A 24,339-nucleotide genomic window follows, 5' to 3' on the forward strand; every position below is an offset into this window, starting at 1 on the left:
TTTTCTAGATCCACAGCCCAGGGAGTGGCGACAGCTGCTTATCCCAAAAGTCAGAGAACCACTGCCATCGCTGCCAGGGGACTTATGGTGGAATAGGTTTCCTATAGAAGGTAATCTAAGAAACTGGAGACTCAAAGGCAAATGCTAAGTCAAACTTTGAAAATAAAAAAAAAAAAGCACAGTCACATATGTTATGCGAGAGTCAATGAGTTTATTAGGTCAAATATAACTGAAGTTTCATAAATGTTATAGGATGAATTTATGTATTAATGAATTACTTGTTTCTAAATTATAGACATTGGACTCTACACTTTGGTCATTCATTAATTTCACAGCCTGAAAGTGCTAGTTTGTTAGCTTGTGCTTGATGCCAGAGAAAGGGTGCAGGGAGAGGTTAGTGAATATTGCTGAGAAACTAAGAACAGCAGCTCTGAGTAGATACTGAGATATTTGGCTTGAAAGGTCTGGAAATTCAGCAAATTTATCTCTAGAAGGCTGACCCACAGGTTGGTCTGTAACAAGAAGACTGGAAGCTCCTAGAAGCCACATAGGTTGGGTGGTGGAATCCAGATCCATAGCCCAGGGAAGGGCAGTCATGGATTCTATAACTCAGAGGTCTGAAGTGGATGGATCCATAGCCCGAGGGATAGCAGCTCCTTGATTGGTAGCCCAGAGAACAGGAACTTCTAGATCCATAGCCCAAGGAATGGCAGCATCCAGAAACATGGCCTAAGGAATGGCAGCTTCTAGATCCATAGCCCAGAGAGTGGCAGCTTCTAGATCCGAAGCCCAGTGAGTGGCAATTGCTGGACCCAAAGCCCAGAGATCCAGCATAGGTCCCCTGGCAGGGACTGCAGTGGGTGAAGGTCCTTGGGTGGTAGCAGGTCCTGGACACCACACAGGAATTCTGGCATCCTGAGGGCCTGTGGAAGATGTCCTGACAGCCCCTGTAGTGAGAGGAGCCCAGGTGGCAGGTCCTGGGATGGTGGAAGTTGGTGGTATAGACCAGGTTGCTGGGGTAGGAGGAAGAACAGAAGGAGTGTGAATAGGGCAGATGGCTGCCTAAGGAGTGGGAAGAGAAGTCTCCAAAGCAGCAGCTGTGGGACATGCTGAGAGAAGATGTGAGCTCAGCTCAGTTACAGAGAAATGATACTCGAATGCCCCTGAGTACTCCTAGTGGTGTTTATATACCCTCACTCTGGGGGTGTGATGCAATATCAGAGACCCTGCCCATTCCTGTGCATGTGTTTTCATGAAATGACTAATTAACCTATCCTCTAATTGTAATTGAACTCATTCACGTGTCCTTAACTGTAGTTTGATCATTCTGATTTATAGAAGCCACTCTGCTTCTCTCTGTCTCTTGTGTGGTTTGCTTTTTTAAACATTGGTCATGGATTATCCAGTACCCCGCTCCTTCATTCAGTTTAACTGTGGGTATTTTGAGCATGAGTGTACATAATTTTCAATAGTAATGTGCTCCTAACAGTCATCAATACCCATCCCTCTAATTATTTTCATATGATTTATTGAGCATTTAGTATTGCAAAATATTTAATTGTGGCATGATTTACTCTTCACAACAATCTCATGAGATAAAAATTGTAAGAATTCTTATGAGATAAGATTTAGGAATGAGGTCATGGAGGCTTGGAAAAATTATATGACTTCCAAGTAATGATCAAAGAAGTCATTGATCCCATGTCATAACCCAGGTATGTCTGTCTCTAAAGCTAGCAGGAGCCACAATGCTATATTGGCAACTTGGGGTGCTTTATGTTTCAGCTTCCAGAACCACATGCCAATAGAGAATTAAATCAACCTTGCTGAGAACAAAGAAAACTATATTTATTTGGAGCTAATTATAATTTTAATCTAGGAAAACACAGGTTCAAACAGTTGAAAATGTGTTGTATTTATAACTTCAAACCCCAAAGGCGGTTTGAAAAATTTTATCATTTAGTCAGGAATTGTGATTGATGCTGGAAAAAATTAAGTTGTTGTGTAAGAAAAAGATTGAGTGGGATCTCAGAGTCTGAGTGGTTTGGGGGAAGGGCTCCATTGTACAAGACAAACGAGAATAAGGATGTTGGGAAACTACCTGGTCCATAGGTTTGGTTCAAAACAAAGGTCAATAGGAATCTGGATGCATACCTGCAGGTAGCCTGGCTCAAAAGTGCAGCTGTGGACTGTCTGAGACCTGATTAACAGTGGCTTCCAGTTCCATTTTAAGTGCTTGAACCAACGATACTCCGTCTTTATTTTCTTTTCCTTGAGACATAGGAACAATTAGGTATTCAAAAGAAAAAAAAAGGTAACATTTCAAACAGATGATATTTGTGTCTTATGTGATATATCCAAAGGGTATTCGTTTCACTTGTGAAGTCCCCAAGTATAGCCAATGAAGACACGGCTTCTTAATTTTCAATTATTTATTTATTTGGCTTCTTAATTTTCAATTATTTATTCATTTGGTATTCAAAGTTACTATGGAGATGCTTGTAACAAACCATCTCCCGTTGTCCTCTCATTTAGCTTATCACCCTTAATGTTTTTCCCACTACAAAGTTATTGGATTCTTTTATGTGTGAAGCAGAGAACACTTTGGCAAACACTTCTGACTATCTCTGGGAATAATTGCTTAAAAACTGATACACTTCTAGTGAGCTGACTACCAATGAAACACATTAGCAAAAACTTGAATTTTAATAGTATGCTAACCTTTGCCAACTCAGTTGGGAGTGAGAAATCTGACACCTTAGAGAGTGATTCATTTCACCCCCTGATGAGATTCTCTTTTGCTCATCCTTCCAGAAAGACAAAGCACCATAAAATTTACTTTCATATTAAGTACTTAAAATTATCCTTATCACTATCAAAAAAAAATCAATGGTACAAAGAAAAGTCTTGGAATTTAAAAAGTCTCTTTTTTTCACCCATTATCATGTCCAACTTCTTTTTTAAAAAAAAATTTTAGAAAAGAAAATCAAAAAAGTATTTATTTATTTTTATCTTCTCAACCTGTCTCATAGATGGCTTTTTTCCTAGTCTCTCATAGTATTTATTTATCTACCAATACAATAGTCTGCCTATTGCTTTGCTTACAAACCTCTACTGAATGTATTGCTCCCTTTTTCTCTTCTTTCATTACTCTTAATCATTCTCATTCCCCAAAGCCAAACTCAACTCTTCCTGTTTGGCAGGGAGAAGAACCTCAGTATTTTATATGCTGGTCTATCTGGGTGGGTGCATGCATAGGTGAGTGTGCGCACATGCACACACACACACACACACATACACACACACACACACACACACCCATGCACGATGGAGGAATTGCAAAAGACATCTTTAAAGGATGTCTTTTGAAATGTGTCCTCTGGGATGAGGAGGAGTTAGCTTGCAGGGCAGTCCCATGTGTGGGAGTAACACACAGGAGGAGCTCAGTAGGGCTAGTAACAGTGCTTAGTCCGTGTTTGACTCAGCATTTGGCACATGTTGGGTGTACACCATTATTTATGAAATGAAAGCATATATATAAAATCTTTATATTTTTACTTTCATCCAAAAGAAATATATGTAAATAATTATTTTTTGGGCTTTCAAAGTAATTTTAATGAATATAAATATCTTTTTCATGATTAAATATAATTCCCTTGTTAACCATACCTAGTAATCCAGGTTTTTAAACTAGCAATCCACTTATAACATGTACATAAAGAGAGAAATTAGGCTTTGCATGTGGGCAATTTATGAACAATTCTTATAGTGTGTATAAATGTGGACTTGTTGTTTTTCCATTACACAAAGAAACAGGATCAGAGAAAGCATAATTGGAAAGAGGTGGTCAGTTAGCTTGGCTGGAAGTCTGGGTACAACCCTCCATTGCAGTAGTATCATGATTTTGGCTCTTTTCTATCATGTTGCAGGTACTAAAACCACACACACTAGCTGGACATGCCCTCCATCATGACCTGGGGGCGACCAATTTCTCTAAGTCACTGTGGGGTCAGAATGTTCGAATCCACGCTCCAGCATTCCTATACACACATCAGGGTAGTTTTACTTGGGAAAATGCTAGCAGTATACGGCACCTATGTGATTCTCAGTTATTTTATAATTTTTAGAGCTATACCTTTTTATAAAAAGTACAAATTACTATAACTTCGAAACATTAAATCTTTGTATATCTTACTACCATAATTTGGAATTCTATTCTAAAAACAGGCACAGCTATATTTTTAAAAAAATAAAATTTACTATGATATTTAAGGTATATGGAGAATCACTTCTTTAATAGGTATATTAGAAAACAGCTCCGTGAAAATGACAACCCATTTAAATAATATATTTATTATGGATGTGAATATGTACATAATGGTGTCCACAAACTTTGAGAAAGGTCAAATCCATTGGGTGGATTGTACATTTAGTAAACTCTCAAAATATTCTGCATTGCTTCCTGCAACCTTTTTCTGAGGCACTATTGGTCTAAAAGTGCTTTCATGGATTCTGAACTCATGCTTTATTATATGTTTATGATGTGACTGAAGAAGCTATAATAATAGAATAACAGTTTTTCACATGAGGACACTATGTCATGCAGCCAGAAAGCTGTGCATTTGGTAGGTGTGCATTCTTTCTTGTACATGAAGCTTAAAAAAATTTATATTCCCTTCACATAACATTTCCATCAACAGCACCCTCTGTTATCCATCTTCCATTTGTACATGCTCTCATCTGTAGATTTGCCTGATTTGCCATTTGGAATGTCTTGACCGAAAAGCTATATTCTTCTCACTTAGACTACATCAATATGTTTATTGATGTAGTCTAAGTGAGACTACACTTAGTTTATCACAATCTGTCACAAATTTCAGTGCTTGTAGTAATCTTCCTTTTCTGTCCCCGACCCCTGCCCCTAAGCAAAATATCTTTCCTGGAACCCTCATTTTCTCCCCTTTCAAAATGCTTTGTTCTCATTCATTCCAATTTATAATTCCCAGCATTATAAATACTATCAATCCTTTTCAGTCCAAAAATTTTAAGTCCATGATTATATAACTTTTCTTTTTAAATCCAGAATTCTCTAGAGTTGTGCAGCAATTTGTCAACTATTCTCACTTCTTATTCTCTTCAGTAACCACCTTGCCCCTCTTTAGCACTCTTCTGAAGTGATTCTGCATGGTCAGCCGTGGCCTCAATGCTGTAAACAAATGCAATGGACATTTCAGGGTAACTCTATGTTCACATTGAGCCACATCAGCACAGGTGACATGGCCTTAATCTTGAAACAGGTTTTGTCCAAGTGTTTTCTTGCCATCACAAGCCTTGTTTTCTCTTTAATTTGCACCTAATTTTTTGTTGCCCTGGGTGGGTTCTTCCCATAGTATTCCTTGAGACCTGGTGCTCAACTCTGGACATAGTCTATCTACAGAGGAAATGCCTTTTCTCTATGGCTTAAAATACCTTCTATATTTTATTACATCAAATCATCCCAAAATCATATTTCCAGTCCACACCTTTTTTAAAAAGTTGAGGCCTAGAGATCCAACTACTTCTTACCATTTCCATTTGGAAATTTCATAGTGTCAAACTTTCATGTGTATGGAATTGAACTTTTTTTCTCCTTTAAGAAGAAAAAAAAAACATTTTTTTTCTCATTTTAATGAGAAACATTTCCACCAACACAGTTGACCTCAGGAAATTTGGACTCATAATAAATGCAGTCCATTCTGAGTACTTCCCATTCTCTCTGCCAAATTTATTTGACATCCATCCAGTCCTCTTACTGCCTTCCCGGGAGTCCAGGATTTTTTAGTCTTGGCCCCTTGAACATTATGAACTGGATCATTCTTTGTTGTGGGGGGGTCTTTTGCATGTTGTAAGATATTTGGAAGTATCTTTAGTCTCTTACTACTAGATGCCAGTGGTACCATCCCCCTCCCATTATGACAATTAAGAATGTCACCAAAACTTGGCCAGGAGTGGGGTAGCAATGTCAGATGGGAAGAACTGATGCTGCTCTTCGACCTCATCTCTTTTCTTGCTTGAGACTATTGACAACAGTTCTAAGTATGCCTGATTCTTTACAAAGAATTGTCTCCTTCAATATTTTCTCTGCATTTCTATGTGATTGATCTTTTTAAAACCAATAGCTGTGCACAGTACTCTGTTGAATAAAGCTTCCTGATTGCTTTCTAACACTTGAGATAAAACCAAAATCTTGTAAATGGTCTCCAAGGCTGTGGGACAATGTCCCTGCCAGTTCATCTCTCGAAAACACTCTTCCTTTGTTCCACAGTGAAGTATCTCAAGTTTCTTCTGTAAGGACATGTTATTCTCTCTGTCTTAAATGTACTTAAATCATACAGTGAAGTATCTCAAGTTTCTTCTGTAAGGACATGGTATTCTCTCTGTCTTTTTTTCATCAGCAATAAAAGACTTAAGACTTTCCTTGCTTTTGAGTCATCATTCCTCAGGATAAATTAGGTTTCTCTGTTGTGATTTCTTATCATCCCCATACTTAATCCTATCATTTGAAATGTGTATATTTTTTCCATCCTCTAGACTAGAGCAATACTATGCAAACAAGCAAGTCCATAATAGTTTACCAGTTGGCCTGGAGATAAGCAATACATACCCATGTGCAAATGACTGCATTGTTTCCTTTATCAAGAAGTCTTGTTATTAAAAATTCTACGTTAGGGAAATCATGTTTGATAGAATTATTAATTCATCCTGGTTTATGACCCCCTCCTTGAGTAGCACATTTTTGAATTTTAATCACTAAGTTGGAGCAGTAAATACTTATATTCTTTCTTATTTAACACTGAAACCTCAGCTCAAGGGAAGTCAAAGTTAAAAGTTCTTGCTCAAAAAATATTTAATGGAAAGCTAGGAAATTAGTGGATTCATCACCATTAATATCGCTTATCTTATGTTTCCTCTAGACCTCAAGACTTTCTTCTAGATCTCCCTTTGAATGTTGCTCAATATTAAACCCAGCAACATCTGAAGTACCTCCTAATCAGAGCCACCAGGTGCAGATCTATTTATTATCTATCTATCTTGTTGTTTTTTTTTGTAGGGAGACAGACCATCTTTTATTATGAACTCTGATCAGCAGTGCTGGGGTTGGACCTGGAGTCCTAACCTGCTTCTTTTTCTGTGCAATCTATCTTAGTATGGTGTGCCATATGTGTGATTCAGAAGTCTATGCCTGGAAGATAGCTCTCATCCCCTCTTTCTCACCAAATTCCAACATCAGGTCAGGATGCTTGACATTTTTATCTCGGCAGATTTCTCCCCCCTTCCCGGACTTTCTCTGAAGATTTCATGTCATTCTTTGATTCAGTTCTTTTCTTCCTCTATTATGGATGGCCTTTACCATACCTGAGAGCTTTTGTCTTGACTCTCTCAATTCTATTTCCTACGCATTTTTTCAGAATGATTTTTCTAAAAGTCTATGCTGGACTTTTTAAACTCTGATTCTATTTTGTAAATATGATATGCAAGATGTCCTATTATCTGACCACTAATTACATCATTCCTGGAAAATTTTATCTTCAAAAATACTGCTTACCTTGGATCATTTTAAGACCGAAAGTAAAGGACTAAGTCAGGCAAATGACCCCTGTCTCAGGAATACTGGCATCAGCCAGACTCCCGGAAGAGAAGAGGTGAAAGACAACACTGAGGCAGACGGAGAGGAGTCAGCTTCCAATGGGCTTTGTAAGCAATGGTGGGGATATGGACATTCTTCTAAGGCCTAAATGAACTCTGAAAATCAAAATATTTTCCTTTTTGAACTTGGTGGTAAAAGACTGCATGACCTATTCCCTTTAGATGGAATCACATGGTTCAACCTAATGGAAATTGGAAATTATATATAGCCTTTTCTGTTTATTTCTGCTTGGTGTAAATATCTTTATACTGTGCCTCATAAATATATATGTATGTGTGTGTGTGCATATATATATGCACACACATATATTATTTTATACATTATTTTATTATAGAGTATTGTCTCAGATAATTTGGTTACTATATAATTAAATTTATCTTCTACATTTCCTTTCTACAGTCTGGAGATATATATATATATATATATATATATATATATATATATATATACACACACACACGCATATAATATATATATATATATATATATATATATATATAATACACATGTATATATAAATTACATGATTCTAAAACATAGTTATTCTCATTGGTTTTATTAAGGAACACAAGTCTGTAGAAATGAGAACACATTCTTAGATACAAATCTAGAGATGACTATTCCAAATTTGCCTCCTAGATAAATGACCCCTACTCCAAGGTGACACATGGATTGAAAGGTCACATAGCAGTACAAAGAGTAGGCCTTAGGGTTCAAACCCTGGGAAGATAGTACAAAACTATGAGCTTTACTACAGTGTTCAACTGTCTCCCATAAAAATAGTTATTAAAGCACTGAAAAATGTATAGAATGAAATGAGAAGGGGTCTAGTATGGCACCTTGAATAAATCTTACATTTTTAAAAACTGACACAGCAAAAGGAGCCCACCAATGATGGAGAAGGAATAGCTAATGAAGTAACAAAGTCAGGTTGAAAATGTGTCAGTAACAAAGGAAAACAGTCTAAAGTATTCATAGTTGGAGGGATGTCAAGCTAGATTCTCCCATTAGATTTTAAGAAACTAGTTAGTCACTAATACCAGGAAAAGTGTGTGTATGTGTGTGTGTGTATGTGTGTGTGTTTAAATGTGGAAATGGCCACAATTCCAAAAGTACCTGGTCCATAATAAATGCTAAATAAACAGAATCATCTTATACAACAGTTTCAGTATGTTAATGTGAAATTTGAAAACTGGAGAGATTTATGCCCCATTAATTCAGCAAGCATGCATTGATGTATAGGCAACTAGTGGGAGGTGAGAATGTGGAGGGGACTGTGAGATGACCCTATCTCTAAAGTCAGTATGCCCTAATCTGTCCCCGACAAAATGAGTCACAGTGTGCTACGATAAGTGACTTTAGAGTAAAGTATGTCATTGTCCCATTAAATTCAATCATTTTGCTGTTCTGAAGAACCCTTGAGCTACTATACAAAGCTGAATGAAGTCTTAGGTCCTTTACATTCACTTACTCTGAATTGTTTTGAGTCCACTTGTTTTATGTAGCAAATGGTAATTCTCCCAGAAGGTATTTTAGACCTTAGAATTCTTTCTGCTTGTACAAATGTGATGCCCTGGCTCTGATTATACAGATTGTTTTTTTTTTTTTTTTTGCAAAATCAACAAAAGATATCCAAATAGTAATTTGTCATATATTTAAAAAAATGTAACCCCAGTGTTATAGTTTATATATTAAATGTCTCCCCAAAAGCTCATGTGTTGGGGCTGCAGCTGTGGCTCAGTGGTAGAATGCGTGCCTTAAACATCTGAAGTACTAAGTTCTATTCTCAGCACTATATAAAAATAAATAAAGATACTGTGTCCATTTGCAAATATATATATATATATACATATATATATATACACATACATATATATATGCATATATATACATATGTATATGTATTTAAAAAAAAAAAAAGCTCATGTGTTGATGGCTTGATCCTTGAAGCAGCAAAAGGGTTCTTTGGAAAGGGATTAGATCATGAGGGCTCTGACCTCATGGGAGAGATAGTGAAAATTTTTGGATATGGGTCTTAGTTGGAGAAAATAGTTAATTGAGTGCATGCCTTGAAGGATACACTCTTTCCCCAGATCCTTCTCTATCTCTCTGTCTGCTTCCTGGCTACCATGAAGTGAGCAGTTTCCTCCATCACACACTTCTGCCATGATTTTCTTCATCTCAAAGGCCAAAAGCAATAGGACCAAGACACCATCAATGAAACCTCTAAAATTTTGAGCCAAAATAAATCTTTTGTCTTTGAAGTTAATTTTCTCAGGTATTTTGTCATAGCAACAGAAATCTGTCTAATACAGCCAATAAGCTAATCATTCTAAAATATCAAGGAAAAACTGTTTATGTTCAAAGTCCATAAATATTTACTTTATTAAATAGCAATACTGATGTCACATTGTAGAATAACAAGAACACATGAAATAACTCCATGACATCTCCTACATAGAAGGTAGTTGACATATAAAACTCCAGTTTATATTATCTCACATATAAAACTCTAGTTTCTTGATGTTCACAATTGTTTGTGTAATGATGGCAGAGCATGTCTCCTTGAAAGAAACTAATTAGGTAGACAGCAGCCTGTTCTAGAAGCAGGGTTTATAGTAGATGAATATGGTGGAAAGCAGCCTTTCCTATTGGAATAAGTAGAGGTAATAAACTGATTTATAGTTATTGGACCTGTTAATATATATAGACTGGTCTATATTAAGTTGAAAGTGTGTTCCTAATAGAGAGGTAATCTCACTGAAAGGAAATCAAGACTGTAATTCAAATTGGAAATCACTGGATCTACAATGCAGAGATTGCAATCCATTGAATTTATAGCAGAGTGACCTTCTTCTAGAAGAAAGCATGATAGCTAGCTGCTGGTGGATTTACAGCAGCTCTTCTGAGAATTGGTACAGAGAGACTCAACTTGATGGAGACTACAAGAACAGAGGGCAGTAAAGTGGAACCAACTAGCTGGGTTAAGAAGAGGCTCAGGATTATTAGACCAAGAATTCTGTAAGGAAATAGAGAGAGAATTTTCCCCCGATGGAAGCACAAAATATCATCATTCTGTCTGGTTCACTTGTCTGTCAGAGGAGTCCGAATGTTTCCCGCTGGCCCACAGACTTATGCACGTTTTCCTCATGGGTGTGATGTTCATGGGAACCAACTTCATTATCTCTCTACACTATAACTTGCATAAGAACATGTCCTTAGTGTTATGTCTAATTTCAACTGAATAGATTAATACCATCATAAATATGCATGCTTGTATTATATAACACCAAATAGTTTACTGTTCTGTCTTGGACTTCATATGATGGTTGCTTACTCAAAGCCATCAACATCATTGCCAACTCAAATTGCTACTGAGTAGATCACTTACAGGATGCTGAGTTATATGTCTTTTCTTTCTCCCTGTTTGCATTATATTATTTTATTGGGTTCTTTTCTCAATCATTCCTAATATGTCTTGCCATATTATAAAGCATGTGCTTACATTTAGTGATAACTGACACAGTATGTGTGCTATAAATGGTGCATAAAAGGCAAAGATATCATTGCGTGATCTTGATTCACCATAAGAACCAAATGAGTTTTATAGAAAAATAATTCTGCTTGGCTCTCTTCACCAGATAGATTACTATAGAATGCCTGATATAAGTGGACTTAAATTATATTAGCTAAGAAGATGGAAATTGCGGCCCAAATACTTTTAAAAAAGTAATCTGCTATCAAATTTATGGAGTGTAAATTTTTAATGGCTCCTTAGGGGCTATGTTTAAAAGCAGTAAAGCAAATACCAAATTATTTTCTTCAAGCATGTTGAAAATTACTGAACAAATAAAAAGTTCTAAGACAATGCTACAGTTAGTCAGATTTCCAAATTATGTGAGAGTGCCTTATGTCCCAAGATGGTTCTAGATATAGAAATGTAGTGACCCAGTGAATAACAGACACTGGTGAAGAGCAGAGATAGAAAGATCACAGGTAAAAGAAATATTTCTAATGCACAGAAAAACATCAAGAGAACTTTGTAATAGGTTATATCCAGGATGAAAAAAAATATTATAAAAGAAGTCAATTAAAACATTTATTTACAAATTTATGATATTTGGGAGGGAATGGAGTACACTCTTGTGTACTTTAGTGGATACTTAAAATATTTAGGAATTTAGAGAATGAATATTTAGATCTAAAATTCTTAAAAGAATGTTTCAGGCTCACTCAATCAGACTTAGGTCAAGGCATCCATAAGCATTTATCTTTCGGCCATAATGTGTATACATTTACAGGCTAATAATAGTTAACATTTATAAAGTGCTTTTTATAGTCAAGAAACTCTCCAAGTTGTTTCACATATCATTTTCCCTCATGTAACCCTGTGGTATAAAAACTATCATTATCTTTTCTACATTTAAGGAAATTGAATTTTTGAGAGGTTTCATAATATGCACAGGATATACACCCAATAATGCTATAGTTAAGAGATCTAGAAGTATGTAGCATTTCTTGTGGAAGCATATTCTCAGGCAATTTAAATGGGTTAATTCTCACAGCAAACAGATTATTGTGCAACAAAAATTATATATAATCTATATATATATGTAGTCAGATATATAGAGATTATATATAATGTTTTAGATATAAAATGTCTCTCTAAAGCTCATGTTTAACACAGTGTAAAGATGTTTAATGATGAAATGATTGGTTATGAGTTTTAACCTAATCAGTGCATTAAATCTGGATAGGGATTTACTGGGTGGTAGCTGTAGGCAGGCAGGGTGTGGTTGGAGGAGGTGGGTCATTGGGGGGGCGTGCCTTTGAGGTATATATTTTGTTTTGGGAAAGGGAGCTGTCTCTGTGCTCCCTGGTGTTGTTCTGAGTCACTTTCTCCACCATACTCTTCTGCCATGATGTTCTGACTCATCTCCAGCCCAAAGGAATGGAGTAGACCATCTATGGACTGAGACCTCGGAAACCACGAGACCCAAATAAACTTTTCCTCCTCCAAAATTGTTCTTGCCAGGTCTTTTGGTAACAGCAGCAAAAAACCTGACTAAAATAATACATAATTATAAAATTATATGCATACAAATAATTGTACATATATAATCTAAGTACTTAACTCTTTCAAGAAATGATGCTAAAACACAAAAGCCCAGAAGATCCAAAAGATGAAGAAGCCAAATGAGGGACCCTGAGGGTGACATTCTGGTAATCAAGCAATCCTGTTCCCAAGGGTCTGGAATGCCTGTTAGTTAAAAGTCCCAGCGGTGTGGACTCCTCTTTTTAATGGTCTGGATCTATACAGACTCTCTGTACCTACCATGCGAACTAACCTGGTATTACTGGCATTTGGGGAAGGATGAGGGTTAAGGTTAATAATCAAGTGGTGACTTTCCAGAGGCTCTTGGTATTCAGGAATCACGTGCTTATTCACAGGCAGGACTTATTTGGGCAGCATCAGTTCTACACCATTACATGGCTACAGGGTGATGTGTTGTCCATTGCTAGCCATGTTGGTAAGAATTTAAGGTTCAGTAGGCAAAGGTACTATCTGATGGACCACATTCATTTTGAGTTTCAATATCATTAATATGCAATGCAGTATTTGACATTCCCAACAAAATCATGGTAGAACAATCACTGATACTTTGTAACATTGGAAATAGCATCTTTTACTCATGCTGGTTGGTTGACAGGAGCCAGTTTGCACTCTGTTTCAATGCTAGTGTTTTAACATTTTTTCATAGTTCTTCATCACACCCTGCTGTGATTATTAGGAGTTTATACAAAGTAGTATATCAGCAGGTAAAAGGCTTTTTTGAGGAAGTTTTGTGTGTTTTTTACCTGTATCATTCTTATCCATCATAAAAATCAGTGAAGATTTTAGGAAAAAAATGTCTATTGATTTAATAACAAGTAAACTTTGGAAAACAAAATTTATTTTTATACATTATTGAGAAAGCAACAGTTGGTGGATTGATGCTTGAAACGGTGATGCCCAATTATAATATCAGTAATGCCAACCAAAGAATTTTATGCCCCTCCTGCTTGCTAAAAGGAGACTAACATGGGAATACTACTTGATAAAATATGACAATAATATCATATTCAAAGAGATCATGTTCAGAAAGGTATTTATTCTCATTTTTATTCTTCATAGTCATGCTGTGAATTAACTACTATGTTCATTTTTTTCAGATGAAAATAAAGAGATGTTTTAAGTAATTTGTTAAATAAAATTATTCATAAAAGCTTACAGAGTCATAAAGTGAGACTAGGTCTGTCTGTCTGCAGATATTTCATCACCCAAGCCACAAAATAAAGCTAACAAATGCCAAGGACCACAGGCTTGTTGCAGATGAGGTAAGGTTTTATTATGACAGTCTTTAGCACTTACACTCCTCAGAAATTAGGACTAAAATTAAGGGGATGAGAATCTCCCAAAGTAATGATCTACTGGACAAGAGGCAGAAAGTAGGAAGAAAAAGGTAGGATCATTCTAGAATCCATAACCACGTTCCTTCCCTGTCAATAATTGGAAAATGATGCCCAGTAGAATTCCATCTCATGACTTCAATAAAGGTAGACTTGATGTCATGGCCAGGTGTGGAAAATCCATTAAGGGGACATTTCCACATCTTTCTCCCAGAATGAAGTTTGCAGCTGCCAAGGAATAGCTAACTGTATTTTGAATGTTTTTCCTATACTTGCTAGTGTAGTAACAGACCGGGAGAATTCCCCTTGCATTTCTTGAAAGCAAAAAGAGTTTTCTTTTTTTTTTTTAAGAGAGAGAGATAGAAGGAGAGAGAGAATTTCTTTTTAATATTTATTTTTTAGTTCTCGGTGGACACAACATCTTTGTTTGTATGTGGTGCTGAGGATCGAACCTGGGCCGCACGCATGCCAGGCGAGCGCGCTACCGCTTGAGCCACATCCCCAGCCCCAAGAGTTTTCAAATTTGGTTTTTAAGCTGGAGAATATGAACAACCAATAACACCTCTTCACCTTCAATATCCACAGGACACAGAAAAGAAGACCCTGGAATTAATTTTATGATCAAGGGCATTACCCTCTATGGTTGTTTGGCGACCAGGAAGAATAAGCTGTTAATAGCTCAGAATGAGACATTATTTACTTGTCTTCATGATTATTATTGTTCTAACAGCTTTCCTTTCAATTACAGGACTACAGTTATTTTGCTGGTAACGTACCAAAAGTATATAGAAGAGACAGATTTAAATATTTTTCCTTTGCAGAAATTCTCTGAAGTGAGGGTAATAGCTTGTTATTTTCAATTTGGATTTTGACTACAATTTACAATATTAAATGACTTAAGGTATCTTGGAGTAACTGGTGGTGTGTCCCTTTCAACTCCACTGTCTCACAGAGGAGAAAAACTATAGTCTTCTCTTATTCTCTTCTAAAATCACAATGCATTTGAGTATACTAAAAAATTCTTAAGATGAGAAGAAAATAAAGCTCATTAATTTGGTCCATCAAGTTAATTTATAAAAATAACATTATATCTGATCTATTAATGTTTCTCTTTTTTATATGTTCTAATTAGTTATGACTGTAGAATGCATTTTGGCATATCATACATAAATGGAGTGTGACTTCTCATTTTTCTAGTTGTACATAATGTAGAATTACACCAGTTATGTACTCATATATTCACATAGGGTAATATAATGTCTGATTCATTCCACTGTCCTTCCCACTCCGATACACCCTCCTTTCCCTTTATTCCCCTCTGTCTAATCCAAAGTAACTTTTTTTCCCTAATGCTGCCCCTCATATTTTGAATTAGCATCAGTATATCAGAGAAAACATTCAGCCCTTGAGTCTTTGGGATCGGCTTATTTTGCTTAGCATTGTTTCCCCCAGCTCCATTCATTTACTGGCAAATGCCATAATTTTATTTTTCTTTAATGCTGAATAATATTCTATTGTGTATATATACCACATTTTCTTTATCAATTTATCATTGAAGGGCATCTAGGTTGGTTCCATAGTTTAGTTATTGTGAGTTGAGCTGCTTTAACATTGATGTGGCTGCATCTTAGTAGTATGCTGATTTTAATTCCTTTGGGTATAAACCAAGGAATGGGATAACTGAGTCAAATGGTGATTCCATTCCAAGTTTTCTGAGGAATCTCCATACCACTTTCCATAGTGGTTCCACTAATTTGCAGCCCCACCAGCAATGTATGAGAGAATCTTTCCCCCCACATCCTTGCCAATATTTATTATTGCTTGTATTCTTGATAATTGCAATTCTGACTGGAGTGAGATGAAATATCAATGTAGTTTTGATTTGCATTTTTCTAATTGCTAGAGATGTTGAACTTTTTATATATTTGTTGATTGATTGCATATTTTCTTCTGTGAAGTGTCTGTTCAGTTCCTTTGCGTATTTATTGATTGGGTTATTTGGTTTTTTATTGTTAAGTATTTTTAGCTCTTTATATATCCTAGAGATTAACGCTGCATCTGAAGTGCATGTGGTAAAGATGTTCTCCCATTCTGTCAGCTCTTGCTTTATGTTATTGATTATTTCCTTTGCTGAGGAGAAGCTTTTTAGTTTGAGTCCATCCTATTTATTGATTCTTGATTTTACTTCTTGTGCTAGTCTTGTTAAAGAATTCCATCCCTAAGCCTGCATGATGGAGATTTGGCCCTCCTTTTCTTCTATTAGGCACAGGATCTCTGTTCTATTAATGTTTCTTAAGATCAATGTTCCAAGCAGTTAATGGTGGGAAATGGGGCTTTAGTCATTCTGCAATGGAGTAGAACATTTTACTAATCCCATCAGAAAGCAAAATGGAGAATGAAGAGGGATCTATACATTTTGAAACAGGTTGTGAACATTGCAGAAAAGATGAACTTGGGACAAAGCTAGTCCTTTGACAGTTTTCACCACTTCTAGTAGTTTAAGAGCTTCCATAAATCACTAACTAGAGTTTTTCACTTCATCAGATTTTAGTGTATCTATACTCATTCTCTAGGACTGCTCCCTGTCAACCTTAAATGCCTCTTTCTAATAAATCATCTGGTTAACTCTTAATAAACTTTTAAAAGATAATTATGTTACAGACTCATAGGAAGTTCCCAAAACAATAGATTTCCCTGAACCCCTTATCCAGCTTCCCCCAATATGGACACATCCCTTAAATACTACAATATCAAAATAAGGAGATTGACGTTAGTGCAGTACTATTAGCCAGACCATAGTACTTGACTTTTATCTGCCTAAATATTCATGCATTTGTGGCTTCAAGTAATTTATTTCAAATAACTACTTAGGTAGTCACATCCACAGCCCACCAAGATCATTCCATTAATGGCCAATTTCTTAGCATTTAGAAAAAAATGATTATGTTTGCAAAACATTATTTAAATTAATTAAGTAGTTTACATGTGACTCTTGTTTTTCCTAGGCAATAATATGAAATAGTAATGTAGCATTTGATTAAGTGATGGGTTGAGGCATGAAGAAAGATTAAGTCAAGATATCACACCTTTGTATAATAAAGCCCATTTGTCCTTATGTCACAGCCAAGGCAATTCCCTTAGAAAAGCCCAAACCTGGAGGATCGCTTGCTGAAGAGGGTAAGCCAGACACAAAGACAAATGCTTTATGGCAATCTCACTGATGTAGAGTCCACAGTAATCAAAATCAGAGAAGCAGAGAATAGGCTGGGTCAGAGGTGGAATGGGGAGGTGCTGGTCAAAGGGTCCAAACCTTCAGTTACAGATGAATAAGTGCTAGAGATCTAACATGGGGCATGGTGTGTAAAGTTAAAATACTGCACTATATATTTTAAAAATACCAGGACACTTATCTAAGTTTTATTGCCACAATAAATAAATTAATCCATTAACTGACTAATTAAAAATGGAAACAGTGAGGTGATGATTAGTTATATTAATTGGCTTGAGTATGTGATCATTTCAAATAATTGTCCCTCCATCTCCATAGTAATGTGGTTTAGGACCCCCTTGCCCCGCCATAGGTACCCAAATCCACATATGCTGGAGTTCCTTATATACAAGAGTGCAATGTTAACATATAACCTACACTATCCTCCTGTATTCTGTAAATAATCTCTAGAGTACTGAAAATATCTAATTAAATGTAAAAGCTATGTAAGTAGTTTTTATACTGTGTTTTCTTTGGAAACAATTACAACAAAAATCTGTACATGTTAAGTACAGATCTAAATTTTCCCCTAAATATTTTCAACCCATGGTCAGTTGAATCAATGAGTGCAAAACTCTTGGACACAAAGGATCAACAGTCTATAGACTCAAAACATCAAATAGCAGTATTTAAATATATACTGTATTTGTTGATTTTCTTCAACAAAGCTGGAAAAAAGTACTAAAAAGTACTTCTATTCTTCCACGTCCCCTTCACCCTTATTGTGAGTTAGCATTCAAATATCACAGAGAACATTTGACCTTTGGTTTTTGGGATTGATCTATTTCACTTAGCATGACACTGTCCAGTTCCATCCATTTACCAGCAAATGCCATAAGTTCATTTCTCTTTATCACTAAGTAGCATTTGATTGATTGATTGTGTGTGTGTGTGTGTGTGTGTGTGTGTATACCACATTTTCTTTGTGCATTCATCTGTTGAAGGGCAGGCACTATGCCGATTCCATACTTTAGCTATTGTGAATTGAGCTGCTATAAACATAGATGAATACATGATTAGTGTAATTCCACATCACACACAACCAGAAAAATTGGAAGTTATACTCTGTGTATGTATAATATGTTACAATACATTCTACTGCCACGAATAAATAATAAGAATACATTTTTAAAAATCTGAAATGAATAAAAATGACATAATTGATAAGGTAATGTAGATCGCCTCATGAATCAATGGACATCATTTTATTTTTTTCCTTTATTTTCATAATACCAGAAAAAATGATGTTCACACTAATGCAGCAGATGCAGCACTATGTTTTACAATGAGAATTATAATTTCTCATACTATTGTCAGGAAAAATTGTCAAAGACTGAAATGGGAGGGATGAATTACTATAAGGCTTGTCTGATTCACTTTCAGGGTATCTTTTTGCTTTAGAAATATTGTAGAATTTTGTATATCAGACAAAATTGACAGAAATGCAAATGATGTCTGTCCATAAAAATGAAAATGAGTTCAGTCCAGTGGAATACCATTTATTTTCTGGGTACAGTGATTACTTTGCATCTTTCTGAGTTCATTTCAGTACAACTAATAGCCTGAATGAGTGTATGATTTGAATTACCCTTGAACCAGTTAGTGGTCCCTCTTTTATTAACTAATAAAGTGTTTTATAGGTGTTTAATTTTTATTTGCATAGAAATCATAATTTTATCTTTAAAATTAATTTCTTAACAATATTATGTTATATTTTATTACATTTTATATATTTTTCTTTTGTTCCTTCCTCCCAAGTCTGCATAGACAAATTAAAACTGTGATGGGGACATTTATACCTTCTAGTCACATGTTACTACTAGCACTCTTCATATGCTATGGATAGATCTGTGATGTTGAAAGGAACTTTAGAGACTGTAGACTATTGAGAGACATCTAATTTTACATAACAGAAGCCGAGGCCCAAAGAAAATCAAGGGATGGGTAGAAGATCTAAACTAGTTAACAAGAGAACCAAAAATATACCCTAACTCCTAAGCTGTATTTTTTTCTAAATTTGCTCTATTTTCTTTTATATAGAGCCACAAAATAGGAAAAATAGTTAAGTGATTTTCAGACTTCAGCCTACCTATCATATTCCTATATATAGCAGCATACTCTAGTTTGAAAATTTCTACTTCATTGAAATATATGTATTTCAGACACAGATCTGCTGTGCAATCACACTTTTGATTACATTTGGCTGTCCATATTTCATAGTTAATAATCAAACAAACAATAAAACCTTGTAGTTTTCTACTCACCAACCCTATATGCCTTTTTTTGAATCAATTTTGCAGTAACTTATGCAATTATCCCACCAGCAGTCCTCTTCACGCCACCCTTCACACCAAAATAATGAGAGAAAATGTGTCTTTCACTAGACATGAACTAGCTACTTAAGACAAAGACCTCAGTCTTTCCTAAGTTTCCAGCATTTTTTATTTTTTTTTTACAGAACTCAAATACAAAGTTAAAATTCAAATAATCTCCTGAGCTGAATTCAGAACAAACAGCTCATATCACTTAGTGTGGTAAGGGAATTAAATAATTATGAATGAGCAGAATGAACTTAAGGGTAAGTTCCATTTCACACTCTTAGCCAGTGATGGAATGCAGCCTTCTATCACATTCTTGTCACCATCATCCAACCCAATTATTGACTCAGTGTTAAAACTCAAATTACCCTAGAGTTGGAGAAGAGCAAGGACTGATAACCATGCAAAGGATGTATTATGCCGAAGATCTGAAGTGTGACCATCTTGTCTGATGCCTGAAATCTGAACTTTCACATTGTACTTTGTAAAGTTTAAATATGGCAAAGATTCTAATGTATGGGTTTTCTTCTACTTTTTTACTCCTCCTTTCAATTTTTGGCACTCTGCTTCAACACGTCCATTAGAATGGGGGAAATTCTTGAAGTCATTTTGGAAATAGATTCAACTTGTCCCTGGACATCCCTTTTTTCCTTCTTGAGGTTGTTATTGGTTTTAAAACTTTCTTAAAACCATCACTCCTGTAGTGCCTTGCCTTCCTTGCTAATCTTAGAAGTCCTTAGGTTCCCAGGACTTTCTCAATGGACATGTATATGACCCATTTGTTTCTCTTCCCAAAAGGCTCTTTAGTCCACATTTTACTCATCCCCCCTTATTTAAAGAAAGTGAGTCATCCGCCCTCATTGTAATGACAGTGACTCAAACTCCCTGGAATCTGTTGGTCTTAGTAATAAAAGATTGAACCGCTTGTTTACACCAAAGTCAACCAGTAAGTCTACACCAGATGACATATTCTTATTAATTATGACTCTTTAAATGTGAGTGACACAAATCCTATTTTATTTTAATTAGTTTAAACCAAAAGAGGAATTTTTTGGGCCCATATAATCAAGGCACAGGAAGGATAAATAAAGGTGACTTGAGAGATGATGGCAGCTAGAGGATCCTAGGTCACCACGAGCTTTACTCTTTGTCCCTGTGTTCTCTCCTATTCTATCTCTGAGCAGGTTACTGTGCATAGATGGCCTTGTTCCCACACCTCCATGCTCAACCCACATAGCATGAAAAAAGGATGCCTTCTCTTCTCAGGTCCAGTTAGAAAACACTCCAGGAAAAGGTGTTAGGCATACAAATCAGTAAACACTCAGAGCATTGGAGTAAGTTTTAATCTTTGGTAATTATTCTACCACTTGTGAAGAGTTATTACTAAATCATTATGGCAATCTTTTTACCTAAATTTTCGACACTATAATCAGCCTAGGAAACAATTGACTCTAAATTAAAAGAAACATAAAGGATGTACTTCTCAGATGTGAATGAAGTTCTACAATGATTAATTTTTATTCTCACTGTTGCAGTTGAGCACTGGATCCCAAGGAAACACAGGTTTTAAGATTTAGAACACTAGATCTAATCCAAAGCAAAACCTCATCTAACTTTTGAAGGATTCGGTAGCCAAAAAAGTACCCAAGTCATAATAATATTATATATATATAAATCATAAATCATATATATAAATCATAAATATAGTCAACCTCTCATATATGTGTGTTCCACATCCGTAGATTTAGTCAACTGTGTATTGAAAATAGTTTTGAAAAAAATTGTGTCTCTACCATATGTGTATGAACTTTTATGTCTGCTCATCATTTCTTAAACAGTTCAGTGTAATACATATTTATATTGTATTATGTATTATGAGTAATCTAGAGATGATCTAAAGTATACAAGAGGATTGCATGTTTAGATGAAAATACTTAACCATTTTACACCATTTTATTTAAGGGGCTTAAGCATTTAAGCAGTTTGGTGTTGTGAGACTTTCTGAAACTAATTCCCTGCAGATACCAAGGAACTACTGTATATATTTCTTTATAAAGAGCCATCATATGCCTCCCTAAAACTTTTTTTTATTACTTTGTCCTAACCTTTAAGTCCCTCTCTGTCCTTCTCTCTCTTTCTCTCACTTTTACACACATACACAGGGACCAACTCGTTTTCACAAATTTTTAAAGACAACCATATTTCCCTCCACATGGTGTTTTCTCTTTTACATAACAGCATATCGGATTTGCTCAAATATTTTATATGTTGAAAAAATATTTCTTCACCTAGTTGACATCATCTTGAGAAACTCTCAGTATTGTTTTAAAAATGTAAACTCAAAACCAATGATGGCTGTCAGCATAGGTTGTTCTCATTGAAAGTACGATGAGAATACTGGCTTCATTGTGGATATCTTCTGCTGTTAAAAATATGACAGCAGGCAAGTTCTTGTTAGCATTTAGACAATGGAATGTCCAGACCATATCCGAACAAAAGCCAGATGTTTTTTCCTAGGGAATGGGTTTCCTAGGGAAGGTACTCTGAGAACCTGGAGAACCAAAAGCAGATCCCAAATCAAACTTTGAAAATAAAAAAAGAAAGCAGAGCCACATATGGTATGCAAGAGTGAATGAGTTTATTAGGTCAAATATAACTGAACTTCCATAAATTTTATAGGATGAATTTATGTACTTATGAATTACTTGTTTCTAAATTATAGACACTGGACTCTATATTTTATTCATTCATTTATTTCACAGCCTGAAAGTGCTAGTCTGTCAACCTGTGCTTGATGCCAAAGAAAGGGTTCTAACATTGCTGAGAAACTAAGAACAGCAGCTCTAAGGAGACAGTGAGACATTTGGCTTAAAAGATCTAGAAATTCATCAGATTTATCTCTAGAAGGCTGACCCACAGGTTGGTCTGTAACAAGAAGACTGGAAGCTCCTAGAAGCCACATAGGTTGGGTGGTGGAATCCAGATCCATAGCCCAGGGAAGGGCAGTCATGGATTCTATAACCCAGAGGTCTGAAGTGGATGGATCCACAGCCTGAGGGATAGCAGCTCTTTGATCGGTAGCCCAGAGAACAGGAGCTTCTAGATCCATAGCCTAGGGAATGACAGCTTCCAGAAACATGGCCCAAGGAATGACAGCTTCTAGAGCCATAGCCCAGAGAGTGGCAGCTTCTAGATCCAAAGCCCAGGGAGTGGCAACTGCTGGACCCAAAGCCCAGAGATCCAGCGTAGGTGCTCTGGCAGGGACTGCAGTGGGTGAAGGTCCTTGGGTGGTAGCAGGTCCTGGACACCACACAGGAATTCTGGCATCTTGAGGGCCTGTGGAAGATCTTCTGACAGCCCCTGTAGTGAGAGGAGCCCAGGTGGCAGGTCCTGGGATGGTGGAAGTTGGTGGTATAGACCAGGTTCCTAGGGTACGAAGAACCACAGAAGGAGCGTGAATAGGGCAGGTGGCCCCCAAAGGAGTGGGAGAAGTATCCAGAGTGACAGCTGTGGGACATGATGAGAGATGTGAGGTTAGCTGAGTGGATCTGAGAAGATGCTCTGAGTTTCAATGTCAAGGTTATATATACTCCAGGTTATATATACTCTTTCACCTGGGTGTGTCCAATTTCCTGATGCTCCATCTTTCTCCCTCACCTTTTATATGAGAATGTTTTCAAGGTTATTGTTGAAGTTTATCACGTGTTCATGTAATTGCACTTTAATCTCTCTGATACACTTACCAGGAAGCCACTCACTCTTTTCTGTCCCTAGAGTTTGTTGTGGTTTGACCTTCAGCGTGACAGTTGACCATGTTTTTGAAGGTCTTGCTCTTATGATCTGTGTGCACACAGAGTCCTTGTTCTACCAAAAGAAATTGCATCAGTTCTTTCTTCAGTTTTATGAAGTCACCAGAAACATCAGTGGTAACTTTTCAAAATGACTCATCCTTTTTTACTTTATAAGCACATTATAGTGAATTTCTTTTAATATTATCTCTACTCAGTTAAATCTATTTTCTCTCTATCTTGAGCTCAGGATAAGAATTAAGGAGAGCAACAACATTGTTGGTGTTCATATCAATAAACTTCCTGAAAGAGAAGCTTTCACATATTATTCTCACTAAGGAAATAATAAATAAAACACTTGTAGTGAGACTTTTAACAGAAGATTTTTTTCATGCATTTTCTTATTAGTCTATTTTGTAGCTTTTGCTTATACCCTAAATCAATACGTAGAATCTATTTAAATTTTGTCTTTGTGTTTTGAATTTTTTTATTGGTAGAAGGATAATTAACTACAATATTAATATATACTTCAAAGAACATTTGGGGGATTGTTAGGAATTTCTGCAGATATTAAATTGAAGCCTTAGAACTATGTGCATATTTAACTGAAATTTGGTCAATACATGCATGAAAAAATTATCTCGCAAAAAGTTTCCTTAACTTTCTTCTAAAATCTCAGTTAGAGAAGTAAGATTGAGTCTTTAACTATGGGTTCCGTATGCAGAGTTAAGTTTCAAATACTCTGAAAACTTTAAAAGCAAATTCTAACTTGTCTCAAAAAAGAATTTATTAAGCTTATTGATACTGATATGAAAGTCTACTAAAGCC

At 36.0% G+C, this 24,339-nt stretch overlaps 2 protein-coding genes across 2 annotated transcripts; both read right to left on the bottom strand.

The window, feature by feature from the left end:
- Positions 1 to 226: 226 nt before the first annotated feature.
- Positions 227 to 1,142, bottom strand: LOC124089225 (keratin-associated protein 13-2-like). The gene has a single exon (XM_058577277.1). It carries the CDS (start codon positions 1,106 to 1,108, stop codon positions 488 to 490), a length of 621 nt encoding a protein of 206 aa, XP_058433260.1. The 5' UTR covers positions 1,109 to 1,142; the 3' UTR covers positions 227 to 487.
- A 21,181-nt stretch (positions 1,143 to 22,323) lies between these two features.
- LOC124089226 (keratin-associated protein 13-1-like) lies at positions 22,324 to 23,330 on the bottom strand. The gene has a single exon (XM_058577280.1). The coding sequence runs from the start codon at positions 23,239 to 23,241 to the stop codon at positions 22,624 to 22,626; it is 618 nt and encodes a 205-aa protein (XP_058433263.1). The 5' UTR covers positions 23,242 to 23,330; the 3' UTR covers positions 22,324 to 22,623.
- Positions 23,331 to 24,339: the final 1,009 nt, after the last annotated feature.

The sequence above is a fragment of the Marmota monax genome, unplaced genomic scaffold (genome assembly GCF_021218885.2).
Source record: "Marmota monax isolate L192 unplaced genomic scaffold, Marmota_monax_Labrador192_F-V1.1 WCK01_AAM20220418_F8-fsc00125, whole genome shotgun sequence".
NCBI classification, from domain to species: Eukaryota; Metazoa; Chordata; class Mammalia; order Rodentia; family Sciuridae; genus Marmota; species Marmota monax.